The sequence below is a fragment of the Dromaius novaehollandiae genome, chromosome W, assembly GCF_036370855.1.
Source record: "Dromaius novaehollandiae isolate bDroNov1 chromosome W, bDroNov1.hap1, whole genome shotgun sequence".
NCBI classification, from domain to species: Eukaryota; Metazoa; Chordata; class Aves; order Casuariiformes; family Dromaiidae; genus Dromaius; species Dromaius novaehollandiae.
This window is the reverse complement of record NC_088130.1, coordinates 56,111,390-56,133,012: the sequence shown is the minus strand read 5'-3', so window position 1 is coordinate 56,133,012 and position 21,623 is coordinate 56,111,390. Positions and strand designations below refer to the sequence as shown.

General features: G+C 41.4%; 1 protein-coding gene across 5 annotated transcripts in view; it reads right to left on the bottom strand.

The window, feature by feature from the left end:
• LOC112983582 (leukemia inhibitory factor receptor-like) overlaps positions 1 to 21,623 on the bottom strand; it is a 143,085-nt gene that overhangs the window by 13,470 nt on the left and 107,992 nt on the right. For all 5 annotated transcript variants that reach the window (XM_026100793.2, XM_064500395.1, XM_064500397.1 and 2 more), the window contains 13 exons: positions 20,389 to 20,543; positions 19,560 to 19,680; positions 17,416 to 17,567; positions 15,106 to 15,269; positions 13,640 to 13,814; positions 13,029 to 13,298; positions 10,770 to 10,899; positions 8,721 to 8,884; positions 7,142 to 7,287; positions 4,620 to 4,785; positions 4,396 to 4,466; positions 3,758 to 3,971; positions 1,143 to 1,322 (listed from right to left, as the gene is read on the bottom strand). In XM_026100793.2, coding sequence (XP_025956578.2) covers positions 1,143 to 1,322; positions 3,758 to 3,971; positions 4,396 to 4,466; positions 4,620 to 4,785; positions 7,142 to 7,287; positions 8,721 to 8,884; positions 10,770 to 10,899; positions 13,029 to 13,298; positions 13,640 to 13,814; positions 15,106 to 15,269; positions 17,416 to 17,567; positions 19,560 to 19,680; positions 20,389 to 20,470 — 2,035 coding nt within the window. In that variant the 5' untranslated portion in view covers positions 20,471 to 20,543. The remainder of the gene's footprint in view (positions 1 to 1,142; positions 1,323 to 3,757; positions 3,972 to 4,395; positions 4,467 to 4,619; positions 4,786 to 7,141; positions 7,288 to 8,720; positions 8,885 to 10,769; positions 10,900 to 13,028; positions 13,299 to 13,639; positions 13,815 to 15,105; positions 15,270 to 17,415; positions 17,568 to 19,559; positions 19,681 to 20,388; positions 20,544 to 21,623) is intronic.

Genomic DNA, 21,623 nt, shown 5'->3' with positions numbered 1-21,623 from the left:
TTTTCTGTGTCTTTGATGGAGGCCTAGGTGTTTGGTATTGGAGCTGACAAATAATTTACCACTTTCTGCGATTTCCTCAAGTCAAAGGTGTACAATATTTTCAAATCGGTCCCCTGCCCTTTTTTTTCCCCCTAAACAGGATGCCACTGTGACCCACTAGAGCAGTCAAGTGTGTTTTCGCAAGAGCTCAGCTCCAGCCTGAAAGATCTTCTTTGCAGGATTAAGCACAGAGTTGAATTCACTAGTTTAAGCCCAGCCCTAGCAGTCTGGTAGCTGCCACAATCTGCTGCAAGAAACATCCCAGCAAAGAGCTCAGAAGTAGACCAGTGCATCCTAGGACAAACACAGTATTGTCTGCTTAAAAAAAGCAAGCTACAGCCAATGCAAACAAAACCAGCATGGACAAGGTGTTGTAATTATATTAAGAACCACATATTGCCTCCTGTCAAAATCCCCCCCCCCGCCCCCGCCATGTACCCAGCTCCAAGTTGTTTTCTCTGATGGAGACTTCACATACTAAACTCTTCTAAAAAGCAAATAAATACCCTTTTTAGGGAACGGAGAAAAATCCTACATCTTTCTTGAGTCCTCTCTTTCCTCTTCTGTTCCTACTAGTCCCACCACAGCTGAGTTTCATTTCCCTGATCTGCCCACCAGCATCTAGAGACCTGGAATGTGCCCTGTTCCAGGAAATTTCAATTGCTGACAGCAAGCCAACACATGGAGGTCACACTTAAAAATATCTGCCTCATGTAAAAACAACAGATAAGTCTCCCCTCCGTCCCAAGCAGCACAGTTTATGTTTAGCATCTGAATAAAATTCAAAACTCTAGATTAACCATTATGCATTAGGAAGTTTTAGGAAGTTTAGGGCTGAATGAGGAAGTTTTAGGTGTAGTTGGTAATTTCAAAATAGTTAATGAAATAGGATGATAACAGTTAAATCAAGACTGAATATTTGGATTTGGCAGAGCAGCATAAGAAATCAAAATAAACACAACACCAAGAAGAGGTTCATTTATACACACAACCGCACAGGAACACAATAACCTTTGATCTGTAGTGTTGGTAATGTTCTCATTCCACTTGCTGTTCAACCTCTGAATCAGAAAGACTCACAAAACCTCTCATTTCTGACTTACCAGATTTTATCACTGCCTCTGTTGTATTTGAAGGAAATTTCTGCCAGTCCACACTACAGGGCTCAGACCCGGATGAATGACACCATTTTACGATGTAGCCGCAGGTCACGTTGGGGTAAGAATTCCAGGAAATATAAATTCCGGTCCCCAGCGCAACGGCCCGCTCCGTTCTGACATCGTCTACAACAAAGACGACACAAAAACCTGTCAGAGAGCAGACACTTATCTGCGCTACGAGAAAGCCTTCCAGCCACAGCGCACAGGCTTTGCGAGCTGCAGTCATTTCTAAGAGCGAGGAGCGCGCTCCCGGGGCTGTGAAATTCGAGGCAGTGCATTCGGCTGTGCTTTCCGAAGCGCTGGAAATCAGACGTAGCCTGCAGCAAATCCCACAGCCAGGCTGGAGTAGGATGACGAGAAGTGCCGCAGCTCAGGACTGCCTAAGAAAGCACATTTTCAAGGTAAGCATTTATAGCAGATGTCAGGTTCAAATCTGACTTGACACCAGTTTGGCAGGAGCCTCCAGCTACAAATTCCTCCTGTCATTCCACCTAAGAGTTTGCTTTGTATTTCTTTCAAAGTGTCTCTCGCCCTACCACAGACAACAATTTTTCACGGAGAATCAACAGCAAAAGACAAGTCCCCAGCGAACTCTGTGGAGACTCCAGAACACCAAGGGTAAAAAATAAAAAAAAATAAAAAAAACCCTCTGCTTTGCCTTCAGTTCATTTTTTAATTTCTGGTTATTAAAGATTTAGCTGCCCTTGAACTCATGAGATTGGGGAATGACATCTCATTCCAGCAGTTTCCCTCTACGGCTGTCCGTCAGGAGGGGTCCTGCAGAGCTCATGGATGTCTTCCAAAGGCCACTACAGCAGCTGTGAGCCCCAGGACAGATCTCCAAAAACAGTCTCAGGGTTTCAGTTTTTCTTTTTTCAATGTTCTCATTTATGCTCCCCTATTGAGTCAATTATTTCATGTCATTAAAGCCCTAAACCACGGGAGGCTGAAGGGAAAGGGCAGTTTTTAAGAAGCAGAGCTGTGAAAACTTTACTCTCACAGACATGCTGTGAAAGTTGAAGGACTGCATAATTCTAAACATTTTTTATATATACACTGAAGTTTTTAATCCTTTTCTAGTTTGCTCATGGCAAGAAAGACACATATGGTTAAACAAAGACAAGCCAAACTCCAGAAGTACTTCAATACTTTCCCCCCCTAAAACTATTACACATCCAGTGAAACCACATTTCTATGATGCTGGAAGAGATCATACTTCTAATTAAGCTGCTTTAGTTTTCCTATTTACAGGAAAGACTTCCTATGGACAGTGAGCACATACTCTCTAAAAATGCTTAAGTACACCACGCTAAATATTATCTCCTGAGCCAGAAGACAGGAGCTTCACCCAGGACAGTAATGAGCAGTATTCTGCCCTTTTTGATGTATTTCTACTACTTTAGATTGCAGCTATAAATAACTATCAGCACTCCGGTATTACATACTGCAGCAGTGGAGCCTGTGACAGCCAGATTATATGCCCCTGACTCTCTGCAGAGCACTTTTCAGAGACAGTGACAGATGAATTAAGGCAGAGTATCCTCTGTTTGTGTTTTCAGTTTTCACAAAACCTCATTAGCAGATCGTGAGCTTCAGAGCCATTGCTCTTACGGACATCAGAAGTACTCACAGACCGTACACAGGAAGCAGCCAGAAAAGACTGTTTGGGTAGAAATGTCATGCAGTTCAGTGAATGAGTCACGTTTCATGACTGCAGTCAGTGACTCAGATAATTCCTATACCAACTTGGGAGCAAATCTTCTATGAGTTCAAGTTGGGTAATACCAAAGGGAACCTCAGACTTCCAAGAGCTCTTTCCAAGTGAAAGCTGTAAATAACTTGCAAAGCTCCAGCGGCCATCATCTGTCCCACACCACAAACCCGTATTAGAGAGACCTCCACCACTTCCAGAATCTAGTTCCCTTTTCACTCGATCTGTAAAAGCATTTTCATGAAAATCATCATCTGTCTCAGCTACATCACTTCACAGAAGCCCACAGCAAGAGTGACAGTGTTTTAACCGGAAAGCTGAAGTCCACTTTCTTTTCAAACCCCAGCTTCTAGCACAAGGAGGCAAATGCTTTTCCAATAGCCCAAATAATATTTACGTAATATAAATACTATAGAGAGCTCAGAATCACTGAACTGACAATTCCCCACTTAAAAAGGCACACAACATGCCCTCGCAACCTTATTCTGATTCTCTTCAGCATATACCACATTTCAGCATCTCAACAAGAACGCACAGAAACAAATCGAGCTCCCTAAATGTCAAGAGATCAATCAGTGTCAATGACATAGTTTCATCCTTGTTATTCCCAGGAAGTCTCCAGAAAAGTGCAACATAGCTGCAGACACTGCACACTATCAGCCATGGAGAGCACAATTACTTGGTGAGACACTGCACCGAAAGCAAAGCAGCGCAGGTAGATTTGGGTGGGATAAACCCTCCAAGCCAAAGCAAACAAAGCATGCATCATCTTATTTTTCAATAAACAAGTTTGCCCAGATATTCCCCAAGCTGGGACGGGGCTTAGACCTCTGCTGTGAGCACTCACCGCTTGGCAGTTCCACGCTCGTTATCTTCGAAGGAGGAGACGAGCCTGCGTGATTTTTGGCTACAACACTAATTACACAATCGTTTTTTCCAAGCTTTATCTCAGTACTGTTTGAGGGTTCAGTGACTTCTTTATACTCCAGCGGTGTATCTAGCAGGTAGCATGACACTTCATGAGACACTATTTTTCCATTGGCTTCAGAAAGGGACAATGGCTATAAAGCAGTCAAAGAGTGCATTAAAAACAAAATGGAAAAAACAGAGGAAGACATAGGATTATATGAATCTAACACATAGGACTACTAGGCAAAAAAGACAGCTACTCGAGTGTGATTTTGGGAATTAATATCTAAGTTCCTAAGGTTTTATTTTTTACCTAGGACACATTAAAAATTTAATTCTTCATGTGAAATTCTTCTCAAATCAAAGTTTTCAAATAATACTTCTTTTTAAATATAAAAATTCCATAATATTCCCATTTTGGGAAAAATATTTGTCTTAAGGAATGATTCTAAAAAGAGTTAAGAAAAGTAATCTTATTTACTGACTATGCACTTCACACATTTATAAGCGTGTAAGAATATTATTTTCATAGAGTTAGATTACATAATGTTTTAAAACTTTAAGTTTCCTGTCTACCTTCCAAAAGATTTTTAGACTTCTTCCAGAAGGACTTCTCTCTCTCCAGACATCTGGTCCTTTTGCAGGAGCTAAGAAAAAAAGAGATTTTTTTTTTTTCCTGAGCTGCATAAGAGACAATTTAATATCTGTCAATCAAAAAGTTAGCTTCCCTTCCTGTAACTTTTAAAATATATGGCTTCACAAGTTTAACATTTTATCATCAAAGAACTGAATAGACTTACGGGCTTCCAGCGTTGTGTGTTCCTCTACCCTGCTCCAATCACTCCATCTCCAGAAGTGCTCAGCAGCTGAACAGCGCACCCTGAACTGGTATTTGGTATAGGGGTGCAGTGCACTCAGCTGAGCTGTGTAAGTCGAGAATTTTCCACCAGGCATGGAGACGTTGTGCTGTTAAAAATTTATAAAATTTGACGTGATTTTTTTTCTCCTAGACTATGCTGAAAGTCAACACCTAAAAAGGTGACATTTTTCCTAAAATATGTGCATGGAAACACACTGAAGACGGTCCGTCTGAGCAAGATACTTACCATAGTCTTCTTAGTAGTCCTGTTTCTCTCGAAGGACAGTATGTAAGTCTTACCCAAGTGATCTCTATTCACGTCTGCTTTACGGCAGTAGTCACTCTTGTTATTCTTAAAATGGTGCAAGTCTAGGGAGTATTTCAGTTTCATGACTACTAAAGAAACTCTAAGCCTTGGGAATATTTTTTATTGTATCTAATTATAACACACGTGCATCACAGCTGCCAAGAACTGGACTCCAAGCAACTTTAAGCTGCAACTAATTGCACATTTCTGAAGCCAAATAACAACTTGAAAAATACCAAAGAGCCAAAAGTCTCTCACATGGATGGAAAAGCTTCGGAAAACATCCCCCAAATGCCATCTAAAAACCCATAACTACTTCACAGCAACTTCTTTATCACAGAGAACTCTAGGAGGTTTTTTTTTTTTTTTTTTTTTTTTTTTTAAGCAACCAGGGACAATATAATGCTGCAAAAGCTTTTATAAAGTTATGTGCTATGTTTCAAAAGCATCTGTAAGGATGGAGGGCTCTGATATAGGTGCAGTGAAGCGAATCGCTGTGGCAGTGTGAGACCTCACCATCTCCCACCGCCCCAGACTACTGAACCAGTAGCAGAGTTCACAAGCACGTATGTGCCTCAAACTTCATCCTGTGCGACTCAGGCTAGGCAGAGCCATGCAATCCCACCTTTGCTGGCAATTTAAGTTAACTGAGCTGGGGGCCGATGACTCGTCGGTGTTCGCTCTCGCTACTGATTGCTCCAGGAGCAGTAACTGCTGGGAGCAGACAAATGCAAACTGTGGATGATAACATCTCAAACTACCACACCAAAATCCAACACAGCTCATCTGTCAGAGCCGTTCTTTACATCTAAAAGCCAATTCCTTCTCCTGTTAATTCCCGAGATAGCTATGATTTTCTTTGCAGTAACTAATATCTGAGTACTAACTTTACATATTTGATTACAGAGAAAATGTAAGACCTAACACACTCTGTAAGTGCTCTGATAGCATTTTAAAAACCACTCTGTATAGAGCATGCATTAACTACCGCCCTATTATTTTAGGGACAATATATCTAATGATCACCTTCAGTCTCAGCTGCATCACTTCTGTGGCTGGACTGATGTTATTCCAGGCTTTTCCTGGTAGGCAGCTAACAGTAAGTGAGTAACAGAACACTTGTTAAGATCAAACCGAGAAACAAGCGTTCTAAAAAGCAACCCCTAAGGTCAATGCATTCAAATTACAAATTCGGGCTATGTTCTGTGCCCTGAGAGTGGGTACTGCAGCGTGAGCCTCGCTGAGCTGGTCAGAGATACACCACCTGAGCGTGCCATCACAGAGCCTGGGGGCAGACCCTGGGCCAGCTGAACGTGCAGTTCTGCCATCGGGCTTCCCCAGTGAAACGGATCGCCCACGCACTAAGTTGGGCAATAAGGAAGAAGAGGATATATTCCCACCACCTACACTCAGCATCTGATGCTGGTGTCTAAATTAGTACCCTAAGCTCCTTTGACAGTCAGCAGAGTAAATATGCAGCTCCAGTCAGTGACGCAGAGCACCGAGGCAGCTAGAAGCCCGCATGCTGGAAACCTGAACTCCACCCAGAAATACTGTCTTCTCTCCAGATGCCGAAGTCTTCATCGGGATTGCCTACTCATACGTCCAGTGGGAGAATCCTTCCCTATCCTGTCTCTACACCACTGACACACGAGCAGGTTTAGCAGCTCCGCCTTACAGCCACATGCATGTCAACTGCTCACAGCGAGCAGCTGCAATGTTCTCTGAGGGAAAAAAAGAAATCAACTACAGATTGCAAGAGGCAATGAGAAACTACCACCGTGGAAGCATGCAGAGCAGCAGCACATCATGGGAACTAGTATGTGTTAGTACAGCTTGTATCATGAAGGACAAAGCATAAGAACTGTTACCTAAAGGGTCAGTATAAAACACCATGCACCTTCTCAATGCACCAAATAATATGGTTGCTAAATTGGCTTTCCTCTGAATTGTTTAAAACCAACCAAACAAAACAAAGCAGGCAACAATAGATTACAACTCTTCTTGATATTAGTAGATGGACTTCTAGTCATTACTGCATTAATCATTTAGTAAGATGATCAGAATGAAGCTATTAAAAGAATGTTAAGTGTTATTAGTTCAGTGAAAAAGATCAACATTTGAGCAAAACAAATTCCATTAAAAGCAATACTTACCAGTTTTTGCTCAGAGTGACCGCTGCTAATTTCAATTTGACACAGAAGCCGGATCTCAGTAAAGCTGCCATTTATATACCAACGCAGATGGACATTTGTAGAACTGTTCCCAGAAACAGTTAACTTTTCTGGAGTTTTTGGATGAACTTAAAAATTAAAGAAAAGAAAACCCCCTCAGTTCTAAGAAAAAAAAGTTAGCTCTGAAAAATCTGATTTTAAAAAGAGCCAAGCGAATAAGAAAGACAAATAAATTATCCGATTAGCAACTAGGACAGCTGGTACTATGAAGGCACCTGCAAGCAGCTTCCTTCCTGACGCACTTTTCAGTTATCAAACACAAACAGATTTGCTCAAGGCTGAGTGTTAACTGGCATAACAGCATGTGTGATAAGAAGTTGGCGACTCACAAAAACATTCCACCTCCTACTGATTTTATAAAAAAGGTGCAATTACCTGGAACACGAGCAATTTCAGAGGACCCCAGTGATACATGAAACTAACCCAATCTTGTTCACCATGAACTTTTTAACTTAGGACTTACTATCTGCAGACTCAGAAGGGCAGGACTCCTGAACAACCTCTTCCTCCCCAAAACTCTCTTTATGCAATGTTTTAATACTGATTGTAGCTATTAGAGCAAAAAACTCAACTGCTAGAATTGGCCCAGTTACCTTTAAGGAAAGGCATGCTCTTTGTTGGGAATTAACTGTACAGTGAGGGAAACAAAGGAAAGGAATCAAATAGGAAAGAGCAGTCATACCTACTGGGTGTAAAACAGCCCACTCTATAATTAACAGAAAAAAATTATGCTTCTCTAGGACCTGTCTATTGACCCTGATAGTTCTAATCTCAGTTGTAATTAGGAAATGGACAAAAAATGCAGTTTCTTGAAGAAAAATCCAGTGTTTCAGAGAGAATGACTAAATACTGAAACCATTAGGAACCCCTGAATCCACAGCTGTGTTTGTCTGTGGAGGCTGACACAGAAGGGCAGGGGAAGAAGGGAATATGTACCAGAAGGGTAGTCATCTTCTCCCTTTCCTCATTTATACTGGGGGTCTAATAAAAGATATTACTTCCTTGAACAGACCATGAGAGCAGAGGATCATGGCTGCAATAGCACTGCTATTACCTTTTAGTAGTGCTTTTTTAGGCTCCAAATCCTGCAAAAGTAAACTTGTAAGATCTTGCCCTATGAGCAGACACTGAAATATGGGGTCACTCACAGTTCATAAAGTTACACTTAAATTTTAATGATTGATGCTTACTGGAATATGAAGTAACATGTAAACAGCCATTGGCTAATCATTAGATCACAGTAGCATTTATCCCCACAGCACTGTATCCAATCTGGCAGCATGGCTGTGGAGACCTAGCATCTCCATGCAGACCTGTGTTTCGCCGCAAGTCATGTCCTAAGCTTTCTTTTCTTAAGTTCAAATTACTGAACAGCACAAAACACTGGTGACGACAAAGCAAAATAAGAGTAAGTATAGCATGTTACAGATCTTTTGACCTCAAACAAATGGTTAGCATGCAGTAAGTGTATCTTTCTGCCTTTGTAATTCTTAAGTCTTACCTCTCTGAGTTAAATCAACCAAAAGTGAGGACTCCGTTTGCCCAATAGGATTGGAGACGCCTAATGTGAAAATGTAGGTTTTTTGATCAGGCAGCACTGGGAAGCCACAGACACGCTCTCTGTTCATTTCATTTACTTCACAGGAAACGTTTTTACCAGATATTCTATGAAGTAAAGCAGGGGGAACAACAACTTAATTTTTGAATAAGACAATTTCTAGCAATAGTCAGCAATCTAGACTGAAAACACAGTAACGAGTGATGGGTTTACTGACACATGGCTTACAGAATGATTTGCTTGCAGAGGCAAATCTAACACCATAAAGCAGGTTAAAGTGGCATCAGTCATGACTTGCCCTGTTCTCACGTGAAACTCTCCTCTTCCACTAGCATAACATTTCCATCCTCTCACTTCTCAAAAGCCTGGAAAACAGGTAGGTCCTGTAAAACCACCTCACAAGTCACAACTAAGACTGATTTAAAGAAGTAACTTTGTTCAGATCACCATACATCTGCAGGTAAAGTATGTCATTAACTGCTTTCTGAACTAAGCAGATGGGTCATATATAACATCTTTCCATCAGCCCTATCAAATCTAAACTACATCTGTCACCTAGGATAGTTCCACTAGTCCCAGCCATTTCCAAATCAAAAGCAGGAAAGGTGGTCTGATAACAGCCAAGACCAGAGCCTTAGAGGCAAAAAACAAAGTGTGCATATATCTATATATACATACATGTGTGTTTGTGTGTGCATGTGTGTGTGTGCGTGCACACGTATACGTAAATTGTTTTAATTATAATCTGCATAAACCTCTCATGCAGTAGCACAGATTTAATTTCTTCCTTTGGGCATTCTTGCTGTATTCTAGCTGTGCTTTGAACTCTCTCCACATCATACTCCCCGTTTCAAAAGCTCAGTGTGGCCTGAAAACAAGGATGAGAACATTCACCCTGAAATGCATCATATCGATCTCCTCACAGTTCCGGGCTCAGCAAAGCAAGTCTGAATGATATCCTCACATTTATGATCTGAAAATGGACAGGCAGTGACTGGACCTCCTCTCCTTTGAATACCTGCTCTGTTTCTCCCACCTCTTTGCACCCTAACAAATGACTTTTAGCAATAGCGTCCTGCTTTAGCAATAGCTCCATTCTCATTTGCTCCAACTTGCTTTAAAAGCCACCATTAAATTACATTTTCCCCCGGTTTGTGTGACTCAGGCCTCCTGGCTCTCTTCCCCAATTGTTCCTTTGGCATTATGGGGAAACCTCCTCACCACTGCAATTTTGTTCACCCCTCATCAACTTCTAATCACAACCACCAAAGAATACCATCTGCAAGTGCAATTCCAAAATGATGACTCTTCACTTTTAAGGCTGTACATGGCCTAGCATATAATATAAACCAGTGGGACACCAGCTTTCATTTCATTCTGCAGGTGGTGACAGTGTTATCTGTCCCTTTCAATATTTTCCAGGTAACCCATACTTTGCTTGTTCTGCACTACATAGTTCTTGATGCTGGGGGTTAGGGAATGGAAGTAGACTTATTTCTATTTTTTCCAATGCTCCCTAATAGCATTTGGGAAATGCTCCTTGGCCTGTCTCACAATTGTTTCTCAGTGAGTTTCTGTCATACAGAAGCTCAGTAAATGTCTGACAGATGATCTGACAGAGGTTGCATACAAAAAAATCAGTTAGTGACTCCCACCACCTCCCTGTAATCTCACACTGGTCTTATCCACCTGATGGCAAAAATCTGACACACTAAGTCCTTTATTTTGTTGAGAGTCTGTAACAGCATAAGTCTTTGGGAAAAAAACCATCTTTAACCTTCATTGCAACATTGCAAAACTAGACTGGGATTCTTTGAATTTGTTTTTGGACTTCAGTCCCATCTTTCACAAACTTTTGAAAAACATTTTAGGCTCTAAAGCTTGAGACTATCTCATTTAAATGAGAGGCAGGCATGGAGCAGTACGTCACAGGCAACAGAGGATATATTCAAGTTCTATCTTTTTACTCTTTTCAATACCAAATTGTTTTACCTTTCCAATAAACTGTACTTCGTTCTTCGTTTTCCATATAGTCCACTGGGTCTGCCTGGTTTCCAGGTACATTTTATTATCAGAAAGTTGGATGTTTCACAGCTGAGGTTTTGGGGAGTATCAGGGGCATCTGTAGTATAAAAGGAAACCAGAAGAGTTAGCCAGCGTTCTCCCATCCCAGTGCGACAGTCAGGCTGCTGGCTTCCTCCGAGCATCACCATCAGCACGTGAGAGTTTTTCTGCTGGGTCTAGACTGTGTGCCTCACGAGTACATGGTAAAAGCTACTCTCCAACTATATAAATAATATGCTTCAAATTAAACACATGAATAACTCTTATGAGCCCCAACTGACTAACACTTGACTCCAGGCTTCTAAGTGGGTGGATAATCTGGTAAATCACATGCAAATACGTTCACAAGCTCCAGGCGCTAACCTAGAAGTGTTTTACTAAAACTGTGCCAAGACATTTCCAAAATTCTGAGCATCAGTTTAGCCGCTGAGCAATTTAGGAATGCTGTTGGCTGTGCATCACATTTTGTTATGTGCCGGCCCCACCGCTGCTTTGAATTCTCTAAGCAAGTCACGTCAAGGAAAAGTTCCCTTTAGCACGAATTCCCCCCTATGTTTGAAAGTTGAAGCAAGCCCTGTATATCTCTTTCTCTTCACCATTGCTTTGTATACACCCATCTTTCCTTTTCTTTTAAAGCTCGTCCTTCGATCCCAGACTACAGCACTGTTCACCACCTTCCTGGAGAAGACGGGCAGTGCTCCCAGCAGACAGGGTAACCATGCTGATGTGAGGCTGTACACAGCCCTTCTTTCAAGACTCATACACTGTCCCCCAAAAGGTGGCATAATAATATCAAGTACCTGCACCAGAGAAGGAGCACTAACACAAGAGGCAGCAGTAGCTGGCTTAGTTCAAATTATGAGCAACTGGCCAAAAAGAGGAACACTTATTTTGCCAGACCTACGCTACCTAAGGTGGTGTGTACAGACATTTGGGGAACAGAAGACAGGGGAATTAAATGTTTCATTAACAAGAGCATCCTGACAAGACCTCTCCCTTCCCACTAACTAGGTACCACAAGAGGAAATACTGGCAGCAAACAGACTTCACCATATCCCAAATCTTCGAAAATTGCTGTATGGGAAAACCCTGTGTATGCTTCACTGTCCTCAATAGAATTGTAGCTACTTTCATTCACTGGCTTACATGGAGGGTGCTCCAATAAAAGCACACAAACAATGTAAAAACGGCACCTTACTGAGAATCCAAAAAAACCTGGATTCCTTTTTTCCTTTGCTATCACACGCTTAATATGCAAAGTCAGTGACAGGAGGTACAGGCTGGAATTGGAAACACAACTTCAAAATAAGCACAGTCTCTCTTCTCCCTTCCCTGACCCCCCCAGGGACCCTAAGTTCAAAGGTGGGTGTCTGTAATGCAAAACAGCTAATCCAATGGGCAGCTATTGGAATAAGGCAATTCTCTCCACCACTGCTGGGGGAAACACACAAAACTCTGCAGTGACCAATTATGGGAAAGAAGAACCAGATACCTCTTAAAACAAACTATTGAAAGTAACTATATCTGGAAGACATTTCTGAGGCTTGCAAGGTTACACAGAAATATACACAGTGATTCAGTATCTTAAACATTTTAAAGAAAATATTAAAAGAATGTTCAGAAGATTTTCCAGGAAATATGAATTGTCAACCGAGTTCCTTTGCAGTAATGAGCTCCCAGAGCTACTGCCCTGGATGAGGAACCGCTGCTGCTGCAAATCTAACTGTTTCATTGCTTTCATTTGACTGACTTGTAAATGAATGTTTTCACTCATAATTCTTGCTCTTACTCTTGCCTTTTCAAGGACCAAACTGGAATGGATGTTAACACAAAGTGATGGCAACTGAGGACAAATATTCAAATGCAATAAACCAGTAAGTATTCTGGACCGTAAAGCAGTGCCTTAGGAAGGGAGATCAAGGAGAGTAGCACTAGGCCAGGTTCTAAGAGAATCTCACAGCTGCTTTCACAGCTACCTCCCTGTCCTTCCAACCCCAGCATCTTCTCCAAGCGCTGGAGAGCGAAATCAGTCAAACATGTAAAGGAACACCACTAAAATCCTTGTTCATCCTCAAAAATCAAAGGCTAAGAAAAAACCGCCACAACAGCATCTCTTTCCTAGCAGAACCCCAAAAGTCTCAAAACCATTTTGATTTTCCTAAGGTTAGTAAATGTAATTATACTCACATCCTACAAACAAGACAGTTCCATCCATCTCATCTTGGGATAGCGTACATACTACATTTGTCCCACTGGTATCTGAAGCACTGGCATTTAGCACCCTGATTGCACTGCTCCGACTGCTCAGATGTATCAGTGGGTATATTTCTGGTCCGTAAGTCATCTGTTGTATCTGTTGACCTTCTTCATGGACACAACAAATCGTCACATCTGAACCTACTGCCACCACAGTGTCCTGAGGAAAAACCCCGCTCCCATTGGGCTCCGTATCTTTTCCTACCAAAGAAGGAAGAGCAGAAAACAAACAAAAAGAAAACCCATGACCAGCTTGCTTTTATAAATTCAATATATGTAATAAACATGGTGTTTGCTTTTATAATTGCATCTGTGTAATAAACATGGTGCTGATCAGCTAAAATGTGACTCAGGAGTGCTTCAATGCATACAAATCTATGTTTACTAGGCTTCATTAACCTGCAATTGCATGTTATTCTTATTTCTCTAATTGGAACACCCTGAAAGCAACAGGCCATCACTGCCTACCACTCTTCCTCCTACTTCAGGCTGCTGTTCATAAAGCAGTCAAAGTCCATGTGGTGGAAAGGGAACAGACATACCAGGAACCTTTTCTACCAGGCTCCAGTCACTCCAATCCTTGTGGCCCACAAAGTCCGTGATATTAATGTAACAGCGAATCTTTGCACAGTGCGTTGTACACTCCAAAGGCATGTCCGATGTCCAGTTCCAAGAAAGGATGATGTTTTCATGCGTCAGTTTTGAATGGTACGTTACCTACAAAGTTTCCCCCAAACAAAGAGAGAGTTTATAAACAGTTGTTACAAAGATACAGAATCTTGCAAGTGTCAACGGATGGGCAAATTAAGCATGGTAAATCATAAAATCCCAACAGTTGGGCAGACTATCCCATCTAACACTTGCAGTTGCTTTGTGAATTCACTTGGACAAGAGCCTAAGAGGCTAAACAGCCCACCAGCCAGGTAGACTATCAGCCAGAAATACCAGAGGGCAGATATTTGAGGGAGAGCAGGTAGCCTGCCAAACATTTCAAAAGGTATGTATTGCATCCCAGTACCCAGGGTGTCTCCCAGACATGGATACACTCTAACTTTTCCAAAATGAAGCTCTTCTAAATTTTATTCCTAGGTCACACATTTTATCTTTTCTCCATTCCCCAAACTTATAGAACAAAGTGACAAATTGGCTTGGTGAAACTGAGGCTGCCATTCTCCAAATACTGGTTTAATTCATGATATTGCATGGTGCCCTCAGGATATCAAGTGATGTATAAATCCTGTCTAACGACTTGCCACAAAATATAATCTATAGGAAAATAGCTTCTTTCATACAATGCAAGGTTAAGGAACCTAGTGGTTTACTAGTGAAAAAACAGTGAATTATTCTAAAGAACAATTCTAGGGTAACTTGAACTAGTACTTCTATTTATTTCAAAAAGATAATAAAACTTGAATACTCAATGTTATAACCAGTGACAGAAAGAAAGATTCACTTCATAAGAAAAAGCTATGTCTTCCATAAGTAATATTCAGAAGCATATTAATGTTTGATAGTTATTCATCACCACTCCTATATGTGTGATACTGCGTGAATAATAGCAATGACAGACTTTTTCCTACAAAGTTTTTAAAACACCAGCACTGAGGCACACCATGAAGGATAGTCTTCAAAAGTGCAGCAGAGAGCAAAGAGAAAAAAGCAAGCTGAACGCTCAGAATCCACCAAGTCCAGAGAGACTCTCGGAGGAATGAGGCAGAATTAATGGTGTAATATACCTGCCAAATTCATAAGCAAGTTCTAAATAAGAGAACTGTAATAGCTAAAAAAAAATTGCTGGGGCTCTGAGCAAGCATTGACAGTACAAGATACACTGTCCTCCCATAACTTCAAAACTTAACAGGAAGTTACCTTCTTGCATCATGACTACACTCAGAATCTGCAAAGCCCAATTTGCACCATCCTGAGCTTTCTTTAAATGGCCCCTCAAAATATTGGGGGGGGGGGGGTAACTTATATATACTTCTTATAATGAAAGAAAAGGACTTACTTGTGTTACTTTTTCCATTGTTTCTTTACGGAGTATCTCAATCTGCCAAAAAGCATCCAATCCATATGGGAAGACTGATCCATTATCACTCCACTTCAGATTTAATGTGGAAGTTGAAAAGTCAGGAGTTAAACTAAGGATGCGTGGAGGGAGCGGAACAAATGCTTGAAAAAGAGAGGGGGAGAAAAAGCCCATATTCAAGTCATTAGTCAGCAACACCAGCCCTACAGGTGTTTCACGGCCATATCTCTCTGCTCTGAACTGGCTGGTAGCCATACAAACATGTAGGTCAACCTCTGCAATTAGAACAAGATGGGCTCTGTCATTACTTGAATGGGAAGGTTCCCAGAAAAGCACAGGTGCTGATGAGTCACCAGGTAGCATTTTCTTCTAACATTTCAGCATGCAGATGTGTGAGTACTGATCACGAATATGACTCTTCATAATGCATTGCAAAGAAGACATCATATTACCTTTCAGAACCTTCATTCAATGCCACAGAGATAAAAGAAACAGGACTACAGTTTAAGTGTACATGGGAATACAATTAGGGAGGAGAAACTAAAAGCTGCCAAGGGGAGAAGGGGGTTTTGCAGACCAGCAGGAGAGAGTGAAGGAGGAAGGATGAGCCACAACAAAAGCAAGAGTATGGAGAAAGGAGAGCAAAAGCACATGGTGGAAGAAGCTCACATGAGGTTCTCAAGAGGAAGATGAGGAACATGATTTTAAGCTACCAGAAACATGAAAAGCATAACATAATGATGGTGACAGTACGGCGATACTATCTAAATAGAACTGTCTCTTCTATGAGTGGGTGGTAGTGAAGCAAGAGGCTGAGAACCCTGCAAAGGTTATGGCAGTTCAAGTAGATTTGGGTTGCTGCAGGATAAATCCTGTTTTTTCAGTGTGTGATTTATCCAGCTTGGGTACTAGCCAAGGGGAAGCTCTGAGAGCCTTCCAAGTGCTGAGCACAGTCAGCATGCTACCTGGGATAACCTGTGAGGAACCCAACAGGTCCATCCTGCCTGGAGTCAGCAAGACATCCACACATTTTTTAGCTGTGTTTTGTTAAAGTTTCTGACCTGCTCTCAGTTGAGGAGAAGACAATGGCAACTGAAAATGGAAGTGTGTGGATTCTGAAAATTAGGAAAGCTGAAAGCAAAAACCAAATTATGAGTAAATGTGGCAGATGGTGCCAATGTCATATTCAGCATGCAGCTGAACTTGCATGGTTCATAGAGTTGCCACTGGAAACTGAGAAGAACCAGAGAAGTTGAAACTGAAGAAAAAATAAGCTATCAACTAGTCCAACTTTTGTTTTAAGTTCTGCTTCTGCAGAGGATGCTCAGAAGCAGCTAGTGATGCTAAATCTGACAGATGGGGAAAGGGGAATTGGGACTGCACAGCATAATGCCAACAGCTAAAGCTATTGAAGCAGATTAAGTTTGCAGGAAGGGAGGAGAGGAGGAGATTGCTATAGTAAAACACAGCTATAAAGATGGAGAATGTGGAAGAGTGTGCAGTTGATTTAACTAAGGGCAGTGAGCACATGAGCAAACATACCAACTGGCATAAGGGGACATAGAAGACAAAACTCAGAGAAATTTCCTTAGAGCCAAATCAAGGCACAGAGCTATTAACGTGGTAGGAAGAGGTACAGTGTGGAAAAATCTGTCTAATTTATCAATGACTGCAGTATGAGGAGTTGCCTAATTCCCAAGCATAACTATATGCTCAATTTCATAAATGTTTGAACAAAAGGGGTGAGTTGGGTGTACACTACGACTATAAAGTCTCATTAGCCGTGACATACAATATAACTGCCTTTGAAATGTTACAAAGGAGTAGGAATAAGAACCTTCATTCTCTAGCAGTTCAGCATTTAAGAAGGCAGCACTGCCACTACGAATTTCATTCCACCTCTCCCAAAGCTAGTCTGACTACTTCATGCCCAGTGTAGTATGCTGTACTTCAGATTGGTAACTTGTTTGCAAAATCTTCCTAATTTTCAATAAGGAAAACAATGGCAAAGAATAATTAGGTGCATGCGATGGTGCTGAATTTTTTTTTCTTCCTTACATTTTGTCCTCAGTTTTTCTACTATGATTTATGGGTGGAGAGGTTTTCTTTTCTCTGAAGGGGGAGAAAAACAACCTACTGCACATGGATAGATGCATAGGGATTCTGCACATCAACATTTTACATTCAGGAATGCTGCCAAAGAAAACTGCAAGCACATACACTTCTGGAGCATGTTTTATCAGTGATAGGATAAAGGCCTTATGTACACATATAAAACCCGATACTTACAGATGTCTTTCTTGTGAATTGCAAATTTTTTGGTGGCAAAAGCAGCTTCATAAATGCTGTTTGTGGTTATTGTCACGGTGATGGAGCTCTCCGAGACTGGAATCTCTACTCTTCTCTCTCTAGTTTTAATACACACTGGAAGGGGGAGGTCACTGAAAAGAGAGAGAGGATTAAGCAGGTATTCCAGCTAATAGGAAGATAAGACATTCCCAGGACACTAGTATATCATGAATCCTCTGTAACATAACAAAGAAAGCTCTGTGTCAAGCCTGAGAAAGATTACGATTCCATGGGCTTTCGTTAATACCAGATTAACGAACATTCCCTCTTTTTTCAAGTCACTTTTATCATAGTGGTAGATGCTGCACTACTTGCATAATACAGCTACACAGTTGATAAGAGAACACTCAAAGTGAATAAACATGACTTTTTAAACCAAAAGACACATTTCTGAACCCAACAGTCACCACGGATCAGAATTTTAAAATAAGCAAAAGCCAGCAAACAAAACCCAACAGTACCCTCCCCCTCAAGTTTCCTGACTTCCTCTCCCTCCTTTTCTCTACAGAGTTACGGAATACGGATGCAATCAGTGGGTTCACACATCTGCCTCTGCATCAGAGAATAAATAAAACAAAATAAATTTTAGCTCCCTTCTGCTGCTCAGCTAGTAGAAAAGGATTAGGGGAGTGGGAGAGAGAACCGTTCACACAGTGCTCAGGGCAATGCGATCTGGTCTTTGTCTGGAGGCTGTAGATCCATATAGAAAACAGTAATGGAAGTCCCTTTGCTCATAGTCATTGATATGTAACTAGAAAGGAAAGTGCTTTGGAAAAATCCGTATCTTCCTCTTGGGGGAATGATGGGAGGAAGGAAAGGAAAGAGAACAATGCCAGACTTCCTGCGGAGGGACTATTACTCACTTAAGAACTGGAACAGGACCCTGGAACTCCTGTCTGTTGAAGTCAAGAGCTTGGGCTGAACTTTAAAGATTCATGCAAAAGGCTGCACTAGTAAAGGCTAGTGAAACTTGAGTGCTCAGAGAGGCTGCTCCTCCTCTGTTACAGAGATGCCATTAGAGGATGGGCAACTGAAACCCAAACTCTCTTTCCCTAAGGGATATCTGAGCTAAGCCAAGCTCTCAGTCTCTGTATTTCTGGGAACCAAGCCTGTTCTGCTTTGCTAAGGAGAAATAGCAACAGTTACGTGGTTATTCTTGTTTAGAGGGCAGAACCTCACAAACTCTGCACTCCAAAACTCTGCCTGCACTGTCACATATACATATATTTTGTATAGAGATGATAGCTGTCAACACAGGAGGAATAACTAAATACATAAAATCAAACACGTAGGTGGAAGAAGTGCAGCCAAGCCCTGGGACCCCAAGGAGAAGTTTGAGCTGCCTGAGGATTTACAGGAAGAAAGACAGCACAAATATCTGGACTGGGGGCAGGATCAAGATGCAAAAACTCCCTAGCACATGACAAGGATCTGGCAGACCCACAGCATGGGGATTGCACATGTAGTTCTCATTAGTGAAAAACATACTGAAGATTTAAGCTTTTTTAATGTTTCTTGAAACTTTTCAACTCTCATGTATTTTGGAAAGGCTAGTCTAAATGTGAACTCACTTTCATGTTTCCTCTGACACAGTGATCTCCAGACAGCTTAAAATTTATAAAGGTCATAAGACAACCACCAAGAGATTTTTTACGTTTTTCCACATGTGAATCCTGACACTTATGTCATGTATTCTACCGCTTTGGCCCATAACACCAGGATTTGCTTCTTCCAACTATCATTTCCTTTTGGACTGAATCTGGTATGAAGATGTCCCTTATGAAAACTCTGAGCAAGGGCTAGGCAGACACACAGAGAACTCTGAAGAAATGAGAGCATCTTCCAGCCCTTTGAAGAGAGCAAGCAGGACATTTTGGCAGGAGAATTGTTAGCATGAAACAATACTTAGCCAGAAGACCCGCCATTGCCTGAGTTAACGGTGTCTGAAGACAGCACCACCCAAGGATAACTGACTGGGAGATGCTGGGAAACAACAGCATCACAAATTCCATGGGCAGTGACTGAGGAATAGTTAGACTTTCATCACAGTTCTGCAGTTTCCAGTTAGGTATACATGGACTAACCTGGTGGCATAACAGAAATCAGTTTGTCCGTATCTTCCTTTGGAAGAGACATCCCAAGTGCAGATCATTTTGTGTAAATTGTGCATTATACATTTCAAATTCTGCGGTTCCCCAGGAGAGCCTGAAATGAGATGAGAACTATGTAGTCACAAATTGCAGGTCAAAATTGACCAACTGTAAAACAAGTGTTATTGCTCATACCAATAGCCATTCTTTTTCCCTTTTTACTGCAAGTATTTTTGGCCAGTATCTTAAAAACTGGTGAATGATTTGTGTGTCTGATTTGAGAAAGGCAGAGACTGCCAGAAGTACCCCAAAATTGGATTTATATTCCTGTACATAAACACAGGCAGCTATTTCTTTCCACAATACCCATTCCTGGCCTTCCTTAATAAGCAGGCTTTGGGCTAGTGGCAAAACCTCAAGCCTTGATGATAAACTTAATGAGCTTTTTGCTCTGCTCCACTGTCCCACAGCAAGGGCAATTAATGACAGGAGGGCAGTTAATGATAACATGTGGAACAGTCGCAGGCAGCTGACATATATAGCAAGAACGTCTGAATGCCGGCATTCACACCAACCAAGCATGCAGGTGACCAGAGTCATGCTTCGGAGAATTTAGCACACAACTTTGCACTGGTTTACAAGACGCCACTGGGTGCTGGAAAGCAGAGATCAACCTAGTAGTACCACTATCCCTAGGATGGTGTGGCAGCACAGAGGTGACAATTTTTGGACATACATGTATTAGGAATGCAAAATAACTAAATGGTATAGGTATACAGGCTACAAAGAGAAATTAATGTGTATTATATCAAAATACACTCACCTATCTCTTGACTACATATTAAGCTTGTTAAACATAAAATAGCTAGTGCTAAAACACAGCGAAGGCTTGAATTCTTCCACATTCTTCTGCTGTTTGTTTTCAGAATGGCAGCTTCAAGCAGGAATAAACATCATCTTCCAACAAGCTGGTCAATTCTAAAATAAAAACAAAAATAACCTTTGAAATCCCAGAGCTGGTCCTTCACAAACACCATTTTTTTGTTCCATCTCCTTCTTTTTCTTTAATACTTCCCTCAAACCCGGTAACTCCTTTAGTTTCTTTGGCAAGCAGACTTCATTCACTGTCCCAACCACTCCTTGGTGCATACTTTTTCAGTGAGGCATTTCAAAGATAACCTCAAGAATCACACACATGTAAAATTCAACTGTACACAGACCTCCTTCAGGGCTATTTGAGGCCAGAACAGAGTAAACATGGCAAGGTATTCTTCTAAAACAGGTCTCTGCAACTTAGATGAAAGGTCACATTCACAAAGTGTCCTAGGTACCATGAATGCAAATGTCCTCTGCTTTGGACTAGGGTTTAAGCGGACAGGATACTCTGCCTGCTTTTCCTTCTCCTCTCCTCACTCTGCATATTGTTGCTTCTCAAAACTATGAGAAGCCTGAGACACTGCAGAACTAGACCTTGTCACCCAAGACATTCAATCCAGTGTTAAATCATAATTTCTGGAGGAAAAAAGGCCAAAAACTGACAGTCATTTCTCTAACTCTGGATTTTTGTAGCTGTAAATATTGACCTCAAGGTAAAAATCATCTAGAATATTAGTTACAGAAGAGGTTAATGTTTTCACTGAAGATTGGTGGGTTGCATGTTTTCCAAAGTGAAGTTCCACTGTGCAGCAGGATCTGGGGAACACACACATTCAGTTCCACCCACACATCGGCCAACATCAGGCTTTGTTGTCAAGAAGAAAGCTGCAGGGAAGCTTACCCTAAAACTCAGCCAATCCCTGATGTATTGCTCCCCAACTACCTGAAAGGCTTATACCCTCCCAGAAACCATAACCTTCATGTAGAAATGGGCCCTATTACAGCGACAAACAGCAGAATCGGAGACTTTCTCATATAAGAACATAGCTGAGCCAGTCTCTCCTACAGAGCAGTTTTCTAAAACTCACATTTTGTCCAGGCTACTTATTTTAAAAGAAGTCTCAAGTGGAAAGGCTCCCGACCTTGCCTTAGAAGTCTATTCCAAAGCTAGACATACATCAC